The sequence below is a fragment of the Piliocolobus tephrosceles genome, chromosome 1, assembly GCF_002776525.5.
Source record: "Piliocolobus tephrosceles isolate RC106 chromosome 1, ASM277652v3, whole genome shotgun sequence".
Taxonomy (NCBI): Eukaryota; Metazoa; Chordata; class Mammalia; order Primates; family Cercopithecidae; genus Piliocolobus; species Piliocolobus tephrosceles.
The window spans coordinates 201,039,299-201,055,281 of record NC_045434.1 but is presented as its reverse complement, the minus strand read 5'-3'; the positions used below and the strand labels follow the sequence as shown (position 1 = coordinate 201,055,281).

Below are 15,983 nucleotides of genomic sequence, written 5' to 3'. Positions count from 1 at the left end.
CAGTTCGGGGAGGGGGACGTCACATGACCGCGGAGCGCTCCTTCCCCGGCGTCGCTCCCCCCTCACTGCGGAGCCCGAACCACGGGCGCGGGAGCGGCGGGGAGGCCCCCGCCCTGTCGCCCCGCCCCGCCGCAGGTCCCGGAGGAGGGCTCTGGGTGCCCCCATTTTACAGGTGGGGGAAACTGAGGACCAGAGAGGGGCAGGAACTGGCTTAGGGTTACACAGCTAGACAGTGTGGTAGGACCTGGGCGAGACAGCCCAGCGGTCCAGGCAACAGCTCATGCTCCAAGGGGACTGGGACAACTTCTGGAACAAGTGGAGACGTCGGGATAGGTGGGGGCCACGGCCCCCATGGGCTCCGCTTGTCTGCAGGGGCGGGAGGAAGGCGTACAGGCTTCGCTGGGCGAGGAAGCTGCTGCGCCCTGGCTGACGCCCTCCTCGCCCGGGCACTTGGTGCGCTTCCTGGCAGAGGCCACGCGGTTGACCCTCGCCAACCCATTCGCGGTTCTTGGACTTTCTGGACTGGGCGGCTCGCCCCCGCCCCAACCTAACCCGGGCCCAGGGCGGGTATGGGGAGGGGAGCCGCAGGCCACGGAGAAGTGGAAGGGAGGCAACAGGAGGAGAGTGGAATCAGGATAAGAGCGAAAACCCAGGCAGGGAGGGGGCGCAGAGATCACCTCAGCCTGAATTCCAAGGCCCAGGGAGAGTTAGAGACTTGCCCAACGTCCACAGCAAGTGAGCGGCCTGCCCACTCGAGTCCCTTCTTTGATGGTCAACAGAGCCTGAGGCTCCTGTGCCCCACTCCCCACCAAGGGGGAGCCCACACCCACACCTCTTTCTGTTCTCCACGGAGCTCCCTCCCCAGGGGACAGCCCACATGAAGCAAAGAAACTCGCAGTCGGTCTGCAAGGCCAGAACTGCGGGGAACACGGGGTGAGGGTATGGTTGGTGGCTCCAAGGTCATGAACTCGTGTCAGAACACTCGTGTTCCAGGGGGATCTCTGGGATCTCTGGATCTCACCCCAATGTTCTAAGAACTGGGAAAAGAGGCTGCAAAAGGCGTAAAGACAAACCTCTGTCTCAACCATTTGGAATTGGTGGCTCAAGCCACCTCCAAGGTCAGCAAGTCCAATAGGCCCGCTTGACAGATAATATTTAGGGAGGGGAAAGTCCAAGCCATGTACTCAATATATTTCTTGAGCATCTACAATGTGCTTAAAACCACAACTGTCACTTCCAGCTCCCACTATTTTCCTGGCCACATGGGCTCCTTTTCACAAAGGAAAGATCCGAGGTCTTCAGCAACCCTTACATCAGCCTCTGGAGGATCTGAGACACGCAAGCCTCCGGGTTTTCAGTCCCACAGGGGCTGGGGACCAGAGCCATGTTTCCCGGTCAAGACTTTCACGCCCGTGGATAAGAGGTGAGTAAGGGGGGAACAGCAGGAAACACCCCACCATCATCCCACCGATCCACCCACCTGTGAAAGAGCAGAGGGGAAGGTACATCAGGCACTTGTTCTTTTCAGTCCCCTGTCGATTTCTCCCTCCAGCAAGCTTCCCCAGCTGCATATGGGAAAGAGACCCCAGCCCACAGGGGTTTCTCACACTTCTAAGAGCACAGGAGCGGTCTGTAGACACCGATTGAGATTCAGTGGACCTGGAACCTGAGCTCCTGCCTTTATAATGAAGCTTCGTGGCACTGCTGGCGCTGCCGGGCCACAGACATCCTGAGCAGCGCTGGTAGAACAAGGCAAGTTGTCAGGGCAGGAGGAAGACTCTTGCAGTATCACATGCTCACTCATGGCCCACCTGACCCCGGGGGCCCTTTGATCTCCTTAGGAATGCACTAGGACTATGTAGTTGGCTCAAACACTGTAATAAAAAGGCAAGAAGTTGAATGAGGCCGGCCAAGGCGCTTCTGGGGATGGTGCAGAAGGGGCTATGGGGGGTAGCAACTGCCCTAGACAGGTATGTCCTGAGGGCTCTGGTCCTGGGAGATGCTTGGTGAAATACATCCTATTTAGGAAATGCCAACGGAATGCCTATAGACCTTCAAGGGCAGCATGTACTGGGGCTGGCTCATCTTCAGCAGGGGCGGGGCTCACAGATCTCAGAAGTACATGAATTCCAGGATCCTTTTAAGCACCATGTCTCTGCCCATCCTTTGGCTTTGTTATGCATTGCTCCTTGAATTCAATTCTGAGCACAATCTCCATGCTTCTTGCTTCCCTAACTCCTGTTCCAAAAGGGCCCCTTTCTCCACCATGCTGTAAGACAGACCCTCAATTCTAGCCAGGCATTGTTGATGGTACATCCCAGAGTGCTGAGTGGAGACAAAGGTGTGCTACCTGAGCTGGAGGGAGGGGGCAGATGGAGGCACTGGAGATGCAGAAATGCAGCAAGTCAAGGAGTACAGCTCTGTGACCTCCTTCATGGTCCCATAATCTTCTGGAGTCTGGACCTGCAGACTCCAAGGTCCCTAAGAGCCCAAGAGCCTATCAGCATGGGGGTACTGAATGTCCCCGACCCTGGCTGAGTAGACCAAAGAACGAAGGCTCTCCTGTGCCAGGCGTCTCTATTTCTTCTATTATACAAGGAGCTTTTCAATTACAGCATTTTCCTCTTTACAGAAAACCTCCCTCAATGTAAGAGGCTTATAATCTCCCATGTGTCCTAGGGGGCACCATTCTGAGACTATCAGGGCCCCTGGTGAGGAGGCAGCACGTGCCGTAGGGGGCTGCGCACAGAGCTTGGCATGGAGCCTAGCTACTGAGGGGAAAGATTGGACAAAGGCCCCGGAGCTTTGCTTTCCCTGTCCTATTTCAATCCAAACCACTCAGGACTGACCACTCACGCATGGCTGCCTCGGGGCACAAGCCTTGTCGCAGACACTTAATATGTTGCGACTCAGCCACCATCTCTGTGCTGCCGATCACTGAGGAATGAAAGCTGGCTTTAAAAATCTGGCATCCAAGAAGGCCAGAGAACGAAAACATGGGTGGCACCACAGTAAACTCCAAATAATGCACGAGACTGCGGGTGGGGGAGGGGGGAAGAGTCCTAAAATGGGAATGATGCCTCTTGGAAAGAACTCCCCATCTCTGCCCACCCACTCTTTCCCAGTCAGATCAAATGGGAGAAAAACTGAGATAGGGCCTGCCCACCACAGCAAGTAGAAGAAAACCCCAAAGCAGCAAGTCCTCAAGGTGTGCTGTCCACACAGCAGCAGGTAAGGTCTAGGAAAGGCCGGCAAGGAGGGTGGGTTTCAGGGGTGGCTTAGAGCACAGGACAGTTCCACTGTAAGCAGAGCAAGGCAGGATGAAGAGTGGCAGTTGGCGCCAGGGCACATGCATCAGGGAGGGGCCAGAGGCCCCCGTCTGGGCAGGAGGCTGCCAAGCTGGTGCAGCAGACATGGCAGAGACTACTGGGGGACCCACCCTGGGGTTAGAGGTCTTTGGATCATGAATGTGAATAGTTAAGAAGTCCCTGTTTTGAGGACAAAGAAGCCTGAAGGTGGGGACAGTACTGGTCAAACCAAAGTAATAAAAACAGCTCTCCCCCAAGGGGCCACGGGAAAACTTCTAACAGATTCTGAAGTAGCCGTTCATTTTTCCTTACTGAGGACGTATCATGTGGGCCACTGTGGGAACACAGTGGTAAGATGGCCAGAGCCCTGCTCTCAGGGAGCTACAACAGTCTAGCGCTAATTAGGTTGATTCATTTGTGGGGGATGGAGTGGTTTTAGGTGCAGACATAAAATCCTGCCCGGCCCTAACTCTGGCTTCCAGTACAGGAAATAAACAGTACACTCTAGTTCCAGTACTCAGTCTAGTACGACTCGGAGCCTCCTTCATCCACAGAACCAGAGACATGCTGTGGATGAGTGACAAGATGCTACAAAAACTCCAGACAAACCAACCAAAGAGGCAGCTCAGAGACTAATAAAACAAGAGAAGTCCTGAGAGGTAGTCCTGTTTGGTGGCTTTCCAAATGTACTGCCTGGAGCTTCCTCAAGGGAGTAGGTGGGTGTGGGAGGAGGCCCCACTATCTCCTTCCACGGAGTTCATGTTTGACAACTTCCACACATCCCACTTCCTTTCAGAGAGAACGCTGAGGCTCAAAGGGGAACAGACTTGTCCAGGATCATAAAAGGAACTGGTTGCAGTTTAGCATTCCCTTGGTTACAAAACACCAGAGCACCAGGGAAAGGAAAACCCAGATAGAACTGTGCAGAGGCCAGTGTGCCAGCAGGCAACAATCCAACCCAGGCAGTGGCTGCGCCGGCCTCCTGGCCTCCCTGGAGTGCATGCCCCACTTCCTGTGGCTGAGGGCCTGCCTTGCCTGGCAGCACTAATGCAGATTTGGAATTCAAGCAGCCATTCCAGCTGCTGTTATAAGGCTGGCTCCCTCCCTGTCCGAGAGCAATTTCACTTCAAAGGCCCTCCCAGTCCTTGAAAGCAGGGTGTTTTTTTTTTTCAGCATGTTGGGGAGAAACAGATGATGCCCTCTATTTGAGATCAATACAGTAATTATGTTGGACAAGCTCTTAGGGCTAACTTGAGGGGGAATTCACAGCCTCATGAATGAGGAGTGTGAAAGCACACGGAATGAGAAGGACCAGCCTGCCACCCGCGCTTCGCTTGTGGGATGCAGCCCATTACACAGTAGGATCCCCTTCTGCAGCAACCTTGGTCTGGCCTCTGCTGGGTGAGACACAGCAGAGGCTCAATCTACTACAAGCTGGTGCAGGTCTCAATTCTAAAGTCAAACCAAGCCAGGCACAGTGGCTCACTCCTGTAATCCCAGTACTTTGGGAGGCCAAGGCGGGCAGAACACTTGAGGTCAGGAGTTTGAGACCAGCCTGACCAACATGGTGAAACCCCATCTCTATTAAAAATACAAAAATGCTGGGTGCAGTGGCTCATGCCTGCAATCCCAGCACTTTGGGAGGCCGAGGAGGGTGGATCACAAGGTCAAGAGATCGACACCATCCTGGCCAACATGGTGAAACCCTGTCTCTACTAAAAATACAAAAACGAGCTGGGCATGGTGGCACGTGCCTATAGTCCCAGCTACTGGGGAGGCTGAGGCAGGAGAATCACTTCAACCCTGGAGGCAGAGGTTGCAGCACTGCACTCCAGCCTGGTGACAGAGCAAGACTTCACCTCAAAAAAAAAAAAGAAAAAAAAAATTAGCCAGGCATGGTGGCAGACATCTGTAATCCCAGCTACTCGGGAGGCTGAGGCACAAGAATCACTTGGACCCAGGAGACAGAGGTTTCAGTGAGCCAAGACCGTGCCACTGTACTCCAGCCTGGGCAAGAGAACAAGACTCAGTCTCAAAAAATAAAATAAAATAAAGTTAAACCAATGTCACTTTGAAGAGGTCATGTAACTCCTGGCAAGCCACAATTCTGCAACCTCCTCCTTCCTAATATCTAGTGAGGCTCAAGAGATACTTAAACCTTACCATATGCAGATATCTCATATGGTTAGTATTATGTATTTATTTGGTAACTGGTTCTATCATTTGTTGGGGGAGGGGAGACTTAAATACCTGTTTCGGGTACTCTACCCTTAAATGATATTATTCACTAAGTGTCACCAGGTAAATAAATAATGAAAAACACAATGCTCAGACCAGGAAGTGACCTCTGAGCACCAGCCACAGGCCTCCACATGGCTTTGCTTCCCGGTGCCCGTAGAGCCCCGCCTCAGCAGCTCGAGACATCTGTTCCTGATAGTCTTGGCAATGACGATCAAAACAACTGAAGCTGCCCCTTTGGGGCAGAAACTGCCCATCACTGAGACATAAATCTTCAACATGCATTCTAAGCGTGTTTCAAATACCTTTCAACATGACCCTGCAAAATAAACACCGAATCGAGAAGCCTTGCAGTTTGGCCATTGGCTTCATTATCCTTATGGGACAGAAGGAAAGATTATGTAGCAGGATGGTGGAACACCTGTCTAGCTATCATTTTAGCTGGAAGGGCTTGAAGTAAAACGTAGTTTCTAAAGTTCTCAGGGAAGATGCTCCAGGTAGCTTGGCTAGGTGGTTACAAGACCTCCTTTTGAAGACTTGCAGAAGAGATTCCAACCGCATTTCCTCAGAAAGGCAACAGTTTTTCTAAATACAAAGAAAAATACAAAGCCTTTTGCCTCAACAATATTATTGCTTAATCCTCTGAGTGTAGTAAACAAAAATGGCAAATACTGTTACTTTTAGAGATGAAGACATTAAGGTAAAGCAAGATTAAGTCACTTTTCTTAGTTACAAGGTAAATGGTGACACTATCTGTAACACAGGTGGTCCAACTTCTACAACTCCACACTTTCAACACCTGCCTGTATGTTTATGTGGTATCTGGATAGCTAGCAGACTCCATAGCCCAACTAATAGTCAGAAAGGGGAAAAAAAATCCAAGGTTTGGGATATATGGGATGGAGAAGTGGTTTTGTCTTCCAATGAGACTGTCTACCTGGCACACAGGACCTGACACAGAAATGTTGCTCAGAGAAATCAACAAAGTGCTACCCACCATTTTACAAATGTTTATAATTTGTACTTTAATGAAAAATAGAGGGTTCCAATAATGTTGATAATCAAATCCCCAGCCAGTATTTCTGCCCATAGAATGTCTAGGAGATGGGTGTGTGTGTCAGGGGGTGGGGGTAGGGGGAGAGTGATGCCAGCTTTCAGAATTAGAAATGTTGTTGACAAAGCCCTGCTGTACTCTGGGGTGGGGGTGGCAGTATGGGACGTTATCAAAGATGTGCACTTTTTTTTTTTTTTTTTTTGTGACAGGGTCTCACTCTGTCGCCCAAGCTGAGTGCAGTGGTGTGATCACAGCTCACTGCAGCCTTGACCTCCTGGGGTCAAGCAATTATCTTGCCTCAGTCTCCTGAGTAGCTGGGGCCACTGGCATAGCTGGGGCCACTGGCATACCTGGCTAATTTTTGTTTTTTTATAGAGATGAAGTCTCACTATGTTGCTCAGGCTGGGAAAATCTTCGTAAAATGCAAACGCTGGCTTTTCATCTGCATGCACTGTGTTCGCAGTCCCCTGCAACACTGAAGGAGCTGAAGACTAAAGTGCCCGAGAGAAAGGATGTGATTCTGCCCCACGATTCTGTAACAGGAAAGACAGGCTTTCCTGCTCATTTCGCTTCAGCAGTTTGTTTAGACAGAGATAAATCATCCCCTGGGTTTTTAAAACAGGTTATTCAACCTGAGCATTAGATTCCAATATTAACCAGAGTCTGATGAGCAGATCTGTGACCACACGGACCAACCAAAAGGACATTTGAAATAACTGAAAAATTCACTCTGGATTATGATTCCACAGAACTAAAAGGACACTCGTATCTTTTTAATTTGGCCGGAAGGTTAACAGTAATTCTAAACAATAGAGTTCATAAATACACAGAAAGATACTTACTTACTCCCCAGGAAATGAAGACACCCAAATGCAGCCTATTTCAGTTCGTGGTGACAATCTGTACCAGTGTAGTATGTTGCACACATCCGTTTGAGATTAAAGAATGGTCAGAAATATAAAAGGGAAAAGACCCAAGCTTCATTACACCTTGTACAGGAGACTAATCTAATATCAAAAAGTACACATGCACAGCATTAGAACCCCAACACGAAGAGGCTCTGAACTTTTCACAGTCCAGAAGGCAAATGGACTCCATCTAGTCGTAATTACAGAAACGAGAATCGGGCTTTTGATGATACCCTTTACCTGTTTTCCCTGTACAAAGTGAGAAGGGTGGCAATGCAAAGCCATTCAATACAAGCATACGTTTCTTTGCAACTCTGCCTACTATGGGTGGGAGAGGCCCCAGTCCAGGGTTTCTAAGAGCACAGGAGTGGCCTGTGGATGCAGATTCCGATTCAGTGGGTCTAGGGCCTGAGCTCCTGCCTTTGTAATAAAGCTTCATAGTGTCGCTGGAGCCGCTGGGCTGCAGTTACTTTGAGCAGTGCTAGCAGAACAAGGCAAGTTGTCAGAGCAGGAGGAAGACGACCCTGAGCTGAGGGCAGAGACTCCTGCAGCATCAACTGCTCGCTTGCTGTCCACCCCACCCCTGGGCAGAGGTAATAAAGAAGCCAGTACTCAGAGCAGGTACCAGCCTGAAAGATTTACAAAAGGCTGTTATTTTGTAGCACTGCAGAAGGAAAAAATACCCAAGTAACAAATTTCAAAACTGTTATCAACAGCAAATTGGGGAAAATGTATCCGATTTCTGGGGGCTACTAACACGTTTATGTCAATCCCCCAAAAGAACTTTCTCTGGCCAATGAGCTTCTTTGTAAGGAAAAGGAAGCGGCTTCATCGAGCATTATGCGAACTTGTATAAAAGTCTTTACCTTGAGAAAGAAGAAGTTTGTGTTACTACTTTTAGGATCCTGCATTCATTTCTTTGGAGCTAATAAAACAATGAGATCTAAAAATCAGGATCCATCAGCTCAACTTCAAGTCCTTCACCTGTGCCAACCTCAAGGCCAGAACAGCTGGTCTCTTGGTTCCGCTCCTAGGATGGCTTCTGAGGGGGGCTATGTGCAGCTCTCACCTTCTCCCACAGGCTCATTAGAGACCCCCTGCCTCCTCAGAGGGCACGGACTGAATACATTAGAAACACAGAGGGGAAACACAAACACGAAGTTAGAATTTTACTAAACAGCCATAATGACTCTGACAAAAGGAGCTATTCAAAAGGGATGCTGCCAAGGTTATTGGGTCTCAAATCACAATCTGCCTTCCCCATCCATTATCTGAGTTCAAATTTTCATGAAAGGGGGAAGCCTTGCACAAATCCAAGGCCAAGAAAAGTATTAACAAGAGAGATGCCTAAGCTAGCATCTCAGCCACAAACTTATACATACATACTCCGCAGAGAAAACTTTTTTTTTTTAAAGCAAAAACTCCAGTCTTAAGTTCAATTTAAAAAACCCTTCAATATTCTTAAGAATATTGCTTCGGTTATGTGTTGCTAAGAATGACAATCCTGAGTTGGATGGACAGCACATCCCCATCCATATACTCTTTTCCTTTTTTAAGCAATGATCTAAGATATCCTCTCAGGGCATTTTGGAAGAATGCTTTCAAAAAGGGAACTGAGGTCCAAGAAACAGTGACATGGAGGACAGGAAGAACAAATTTTATAGAAACCTTGTGTTATCCAAATGTACTTCAGTCTGATTTACTCTTCTGGTAGGTAGGCAGATTTTTTATTTTCAAACGTGCCAGGTAAAATTCCCACTTTTGAATAACAGCAAAACAGGAAAAAGATGCTTTCACACGTAATAAATGTTCTCCATCCTTTCTGAAATGCACCAAAGCAAAAAGCCTCTGAAGTCAAAAAATGAGACATAATTCCTTGCTCATTGCAGGAGACACGCAAGTGCCCCCTCCTTTACCCAACACCAAGAGACAGACGGCTGGGCAGGTGTAAGGCGGGTGGCGCTGCAGCTGACATGGAGAAGAGTCTAAATCTGAAGACACTTTTCCACACTTAGGACAAGTTCTTCACTTTCATGCTTTATTGAAAGTAGAATATGAATCAAAGACAGGCATTGGTAAGCAGGTTATGTCTCTAAAATTACTTTTCGTTCAGAGCAGAATGTTGTCTCATCTACTTGATACAATCCTTTATGGACCAACGCATCTGGTATGAAACTCGAGCAAGGAAATATAACAGAACTTTATTCCCTCCCACGACTATAAATCTCATATGTAAACATGATTTACTATTACTGCTACTAAACTTGTTCCGTCTTTACTTGCCCCCTCCCACCCACCACCCCCCTTAAATATAAAATTGGAAACATTTCCTTCAAGTCTGATGTCCATCAGTGCAATCTGCTTTATTTGACATAAGGCATTTGGGACAGTCACGTTTGAATCGATTTCTGCCTTTTGGAAGGGGCATGTAATGGTTTAATTCTTAAATCCACCTTTGCTTTAATGCCCTAACATGTCAAACTCCTCTTCCCCTCTGGTCATTTCTTAGCAGTCAGCAAGTATTCAAAGATTAATGTCCAAGAAGACCAGTACCTGGGAAAAGAAACACACGTGGAGGGATAGTTGTGAACTACAGATTAAAAGTTCATGGATTCCATTTACCAAGAACACATCATCAACAGGGAACATCCAATTTAATAAATGAACACAGCAGCACCTTGGTGTGGGAGGATAAGACAAAATACCAGCAGACTCCAGGCTCTACGCTAAATCACATTTCTGCTGAAAGCCATGTGCTTCCTAAGTGTATCTTCACACAAACTAACCAGATTTTATTGATGCTTTCATTTAATGACCATTTTTCTTTTTTGAGACAGTTTCACTCTTGTTGCCCAGGCTAGAGTACAATGGTGCAATCTTGGCTCACTGCAACCTTCACCTCCCAGGTTCAAGCAATTCTCCTGTCTCAGCCTCCCAAGCAGCTGGGATTACAGATGCATGCCACCATGCCGGCTAATTTTTGTATTTTTAGTGGAGATGGGGTTTCACCATGTTGGCCAGACTGGTCTCGAACTCCTGACCTCAAGTGACTCACCTGACTCGACCTTCCAAAGTGCTGGGATTACAGGCATGAGCCACCGTGCCCAGCCAGTGACCATTTTTCATAAAGACATTTTTTGCTTTGTTTTGACCCCATCAGGAGTCCCTTTGTAGTGGTAACATGCAGACAACAAAGCTGCAGCAAGAGGAAGACTTTATTTCAGCCAGTAGATTTGTCTCTTATTTGCTTTAGCAACGAATACCTGGTATGTGATTCAAAGACATTCCTTAGCAAAATCACAGCCTGCCATGGGCTTCTGGAGTAGCCGGCAAAGAATCAAGAGAGCAACAGGAAAATTCGAAAACGTCAGAGGTCTGTATCTGATGACTTCTTGAATATTATCGGTGTGCACAACTACATGGCCCAGATGTAGTACAAGCACCACTGTGTCTCCTCTTGAAGTAATAATCCAACAAATGCCTTGATGCTAAGTGATTAATTAAATCTTTTCACTGAACCGATAAAATCTGACAAATTCTTGTACCACTAATTCTTAACAGTTACACACAAACTGTTTTGCTCTAGGAGGGGACTTGATAGGAAGAACTGGGAAAAGGTTAAAAATAAATCTTGAAATGCCACTAGCTAATTTCCCAACCTCCCATAAAATGAGAAAGGGAAGGCCAAATGGACATCTGGCAAGAAACAGTTCTAACACACAGGCCCCAGCTGAGGCCCCATCTGAGGCTTGAGTGTTGAAAAAGATAATGAAGAAGCTTGAATAAGAAATGCATTTAACTAAAATTAATTTCAGTCATGAGACTCAGATTGGATTAAAATTTAAAAATCAAATTATAGCCTTCGCTTTAATAGAAAATTACAGGATGACTCTGACATTCATGAACAAAACATGACAAATGTAACTTACCTTTAAACCCTTCTTCTGGCATACAAACTGAAAAAAAGAAAAAAAAGTAAATCCAAATTGAAAAGACTGTTGTGACAGACAATAATAATATCACTTCAATGCTTAAAGACAGTTTAAAATAACTTTTGATTATCTTAGTCACCTGTAATAATCATCTTTGAAGTTATGGATGTTATTAATCTCAGAACAATCTTTGTTTCTGTTTTTATCAAAGCAATACATACGCATCATTTAAAAAGTCAAATACTGACAGGACAAGGTTTGTAACTAGGGCACACCTTGTGCACCACTCTAGGAGTGGCCTGGGGGGAAGCCACGTAGCTGACTCCTCCGGACTTGTGTCTCTCGGCCTCCTCCACCCATTCCCAAGTTCTGGAAGGAGTCACTTTTGACTCACATAGCAGCTTCTTCTGGTGTTTAGCCTATTTCTAAATAACATGCTTTTCATAATTTTATTTATTTACCTTTTTTTTTTTTTTTTTGAGCGGGAATCTAGCTCTGTCGCCCAGGCTGGAGTGCAGCGGCACGATCTCAGCTCACTGTAACCAATGCTTCCTAGGTTCAAGCAATTCTCCTGCCTCAGCCTCCCAAGTAGCTGGGATTACAGGCACCTGCTACCACGCCTGCCTAATTTTTGTATTTTTAGTAGAGACAGGGTTTCACCATGTTGGCCAAGCTGGTCTTGAACTCCTGACCTCAAGTGATCCACCTGTGTCGGCCTCCCAAAGTGATGGGATTACAGGAGTGGCCCATGATGCCCGGCCTACTTCACAATTTTAGATAAAATCTAATAAATTCTTCAGTGAATGATACAAACAGCTGTTTTACCGCTTACATAGCACCCGCCCCTGACCCAGCCTCCTGATGAAGTGGTGTTTGTTGTTGTTAAGCCAGTCTCCAGGGCTGGCATTACTTTTTACTCCATTAATACTGGTCACAGTAGAATGCCTTCGTGCACCTTGGTTATACTTCCTACGTGGTATGACTTGGTCTTTCTGGGCTTAGTAACTACTGAATTACTGATGTGTTTCATTTTCTCTGTATTTGTCTCCAATTCACATGTAAATCCTTAAAGACTTGTAACCTCTTGAAGACAATCATCATCACTTCCACTTTTCCTCGTGGCATCCCTTCCTGAAGCTTGCATCCCACCACTCCAATATGGATCAGGTGTCTTTGCTGCCTGCCGAAGAACAGCAGCTCTGAGACTTCCCTTCACCATCTTCTAGGGCATCTTATCCTAGGCTGATCCCCTATTTACTGGGTCCACTGTTGATTTCTTTCTTGATTTAATGTTTAAGAAAAAGAACACATCCTCACACAGTATCTTGGCAGATGGTGCATGACAGATCAATCTTTTGAGGCCTTATATATGTTCAAGGGGCCATCAGGTATGAGGGTTACAGAATTCTAGATTGGAACTTGCTTTCCCTCAGATCTTGTGGGCACTGCTCCATTATCTTGTCTTCCTGACTTCATCCTGTGAATTCGACTGGCTTTCCCTCCTACTTCTAGATGCTTTCCTGACCCTCTTACCCTTAGTCTTTTACTTACTGTATCAAACCCAGGGTGCAATCATTTTTTACATTTCCATGAACTCTTTTCTATGCTCCAAATGTTCCTTTTATATAGTTCCTCTTCCTATTGTTTGCTTTATTTTTTTGCCATTATTTATAGGTTATTTTCCAGCTTTCTTATGCTTCCTATGCTATTTCCTCAACAAATTTTGGTCCCAGGCTTTCATTCCTCAACTATCTGGCTGCTCATATCTACCTAAGTATGAGGTACTAAAAAGATTTCTGGGCCGAGTGCAGTGGCTCATACCTGTAATCTCAGCACAACGGGAGGCCGAGGCAGGCGGATCATGAGGTCAGGAGTTCTAGAGCAGCCTGGACAACATAGTGGAACCCTGTCCCTACTAAAAATACAAAACTTAGCTGGGCATGGTGGCAGGCGCCTGTAGTCCCAGCTACTTGGGAGGCTGGGGCAGAAGAACTGCTTGAACCCCAGGACGGGGAGATTGCAGTGAGCTGAGATCACTGCATTCCAGCTTGGGCAACAGTGAGACTCCATCTTGGGGAGGAAAAAAAAAAAAAGATGTCTGAAATCTCTGTTCAGTGGGCATTGATGGGATTGACTAAAGGGTGCCTGGGACATGAACCAGCTTTAAAAAAAATAAAAACAAGGCCAGGTTCAATAGCTCATATCTGTAATCCCAGCACTTTGGGATGCCGAGATGGGCGGATCACCTGAGGACAGAAATTTGAGACCAGCCTGGCCAATATAGTGAAACCCCGTCTCTACCAAAAATACAAAAGTTAGCCAGGCATGGTGGCACATGCCTATAGCCCCAGCTACCCAGGAGGCTGAGCTAGGAGAATCACTTGAACCCAGGAGGCAGAGGTTGCAGTGAGCCGTACTGCACTCTAGCCTGGGTGACAGAACGAGGCTCCATCTCAAAAAAATAAAAAATAAAAACCAAACATAATATTTGTACATATTTATGGGGAACAGGTGATATTTTGATATATGCATGCAATGTATAATGATCACATCAGGGTATTTAGTATATCCATCACCTTGAATATTTATTATTTCTTATTTTTTGAGACAGGGTCTCAATCTGTCACCCAGGCTTAAGTGTAGTGGCATGATTACAGCTCACTGCAGCCTCCAACTCCCGGCTCAAGCAATCCACCCACCTCAGCCTCCCAAGTATCTGAGACCATAGGTGCGAGCCACCATGCTTGGCTTTTTAAAATTTGTAGCAGAGACAGGGTCTCACCATGTTGCCCAGGCTAGTCTTGAACTCTTGGGCTCAAGTGACCCACTGCACCCAGCCTATCATTTCTTTGTGTTGGGAACACTGCATTATCTTTTCTTCTAGCTCTTTTGAAATATACAACCTATCACCCTACTGTGCTATTGAACACCAGAACTTATTTCTTCTATCAAATTCTGTTTGTACCCATTAACAAACCTCCCTTCATACAGCCCCTTTCCCACCCCCTCATAACCATCATTCTACAGTCACAAGATCAGCTTTTCTAGCTCCTACGTATGAGTGAGAAAATATAGTATTGTCTTTCTGAGCCTGGCTTATTTCACTTAACATAATTTCCTCTAGTTTCATCCATGTTGCTGCAAATGACAGGATTTCTTTATTTAATAGCTGAAAAATAGTATCCCATTGTATATGTACATATAAATATAACATATCTTATCAATGCATCTACTGATGAACATGTAGGTTGATTCCACACCTTGGCTGTTGTGAACAGTGCTGCAATAAACATGAGACTGCAGATATCCTTTTGATACACTGATTTCTTTTCCTTTGGATAAATACCACTAGTGGGATTGCTGGATCATATGGCAGTTATATTTTTAGTTTTCTGAGAACCTTCCATACTGTTTTCCATAATGGCTGTACTAATTTACATTCCCACCAACAGTGTATAAGAGTTCCCTTTTCTCTGCATCCTAGTTACATGTTACTGTCTTTTTGATAACAGCCATGCTAACTGGGATAAGATGGTATCTCACTGTGATTCTGATTTGCATTTCCCTGATGATTAGTGATGCTGAGCATCTTTCATACACCTATTGGCCATGTTTATGTCTTCTTTTGAGAAATGTCTGTTCAGGTCCATTGCTTTTTAATGAGATTATATTTTCTCCCATTCTACAGGTTGTCTCTTCAACTCTGCTGATTATTTCCTTTGCTGTAAAGAAGCTTTTTAGTTTAATATAGTCTATCTTGTTATTTTTGTTTTTGTTCCCTGTGCTTTGAGGTCTCAGCTCAAATCTCTGTCTAGACCAAAGTTTGACAGCATTTCCCCCATATTGAATTCTAGCAATTTCATAGTTTCAAGTCTTACATTTAAGTCTTTAATCTATTTTTAGTTGATTTTAACATATAGTGAGAGACAGAGGTCTAGTCTCATTTTTCTGCATATGGATATCCAGTTTTCCCAGCAAAATTTATTGAAGAGGGTGCCCTTTCCTCAATGTATGTTCTTGGTGCTGTTGTCATAAATTAGTTGGCTATAAATACATGAATTTATGTTTGGGTTCTTTATTCTGTTCCATTGTCCTATGTTTTTATACCAGTACCATGCTGTTTAGGTTACCATAGCTTTGTAGTATATTTTGAAACGAGGTAGCATGATACCTCCAGCTTTGTTCTTTTTGCTGAGGATTAAGATTTGGCTATTCAGGGTCTTTTGTGCTTCCATATGAATTTTAGGATTGTGTTTTTCTATTTCTGTGAGGAATGTCATTGGTATTTTGATAGGGACTGCATTTAATCTGTAGATTACTTTGGGTAATATGGTAATTTTAACAGTATTAATTCTTCTGATCCATGAACACAGGATGTCTTTCCATTTGTTTGTGTCTTTCAATTTCTTACATTAGTGTTTTGTAGTTTTCCTTGTAGAGGTGTTTCACCTTCTTGGTTACATTTATTCCTAGGTATCTAATCTTAATTTTTTTGTAGCTATTATTATTGGAATTGCTTTCTTGATTTTTTTTTTTTTTTTTT

At 45.6% G+C, this 15,983-nt stretch overlaps 1 protein-coding gene across 3 annotated transcripts in view; it reads right to left on the bottom strand.

The window, feature by feature from the left end:
- Positions 1 to 9,524: 9,524 nt before the first annotated feature.
- Positions 9,525 to 15,983, bottom strand: part of USP48 (ubiquitin specific peptidase 48) — a 111,735-nt gene continuing 105,276 nt past the window's right edge. For 2 of the 3 annotated variants that reach the window (XM_026455940.2, XM_026455941.2), the window contains exons 26-27: positions 11,438 to 11,464; positions 9,525 to 10,061 (exon numbers count right to left, since the gene is read on the bottom strand). In XM_026455940.2, the coding sequence (XP_026311725.1) occupies positions 10,039 to 10,061; positions 11,438 to 11,464 (50 nt within the window). In that variant the 3' untranslated portion in view covers positions 9,525 to 10,038. The remainder of the gene's footprint in view (positions 10,062 to 11,437; positions 11,465 to 15,983) is intronic. The other variant, XM_026455942.1, reaches the window with a different exon arrangement.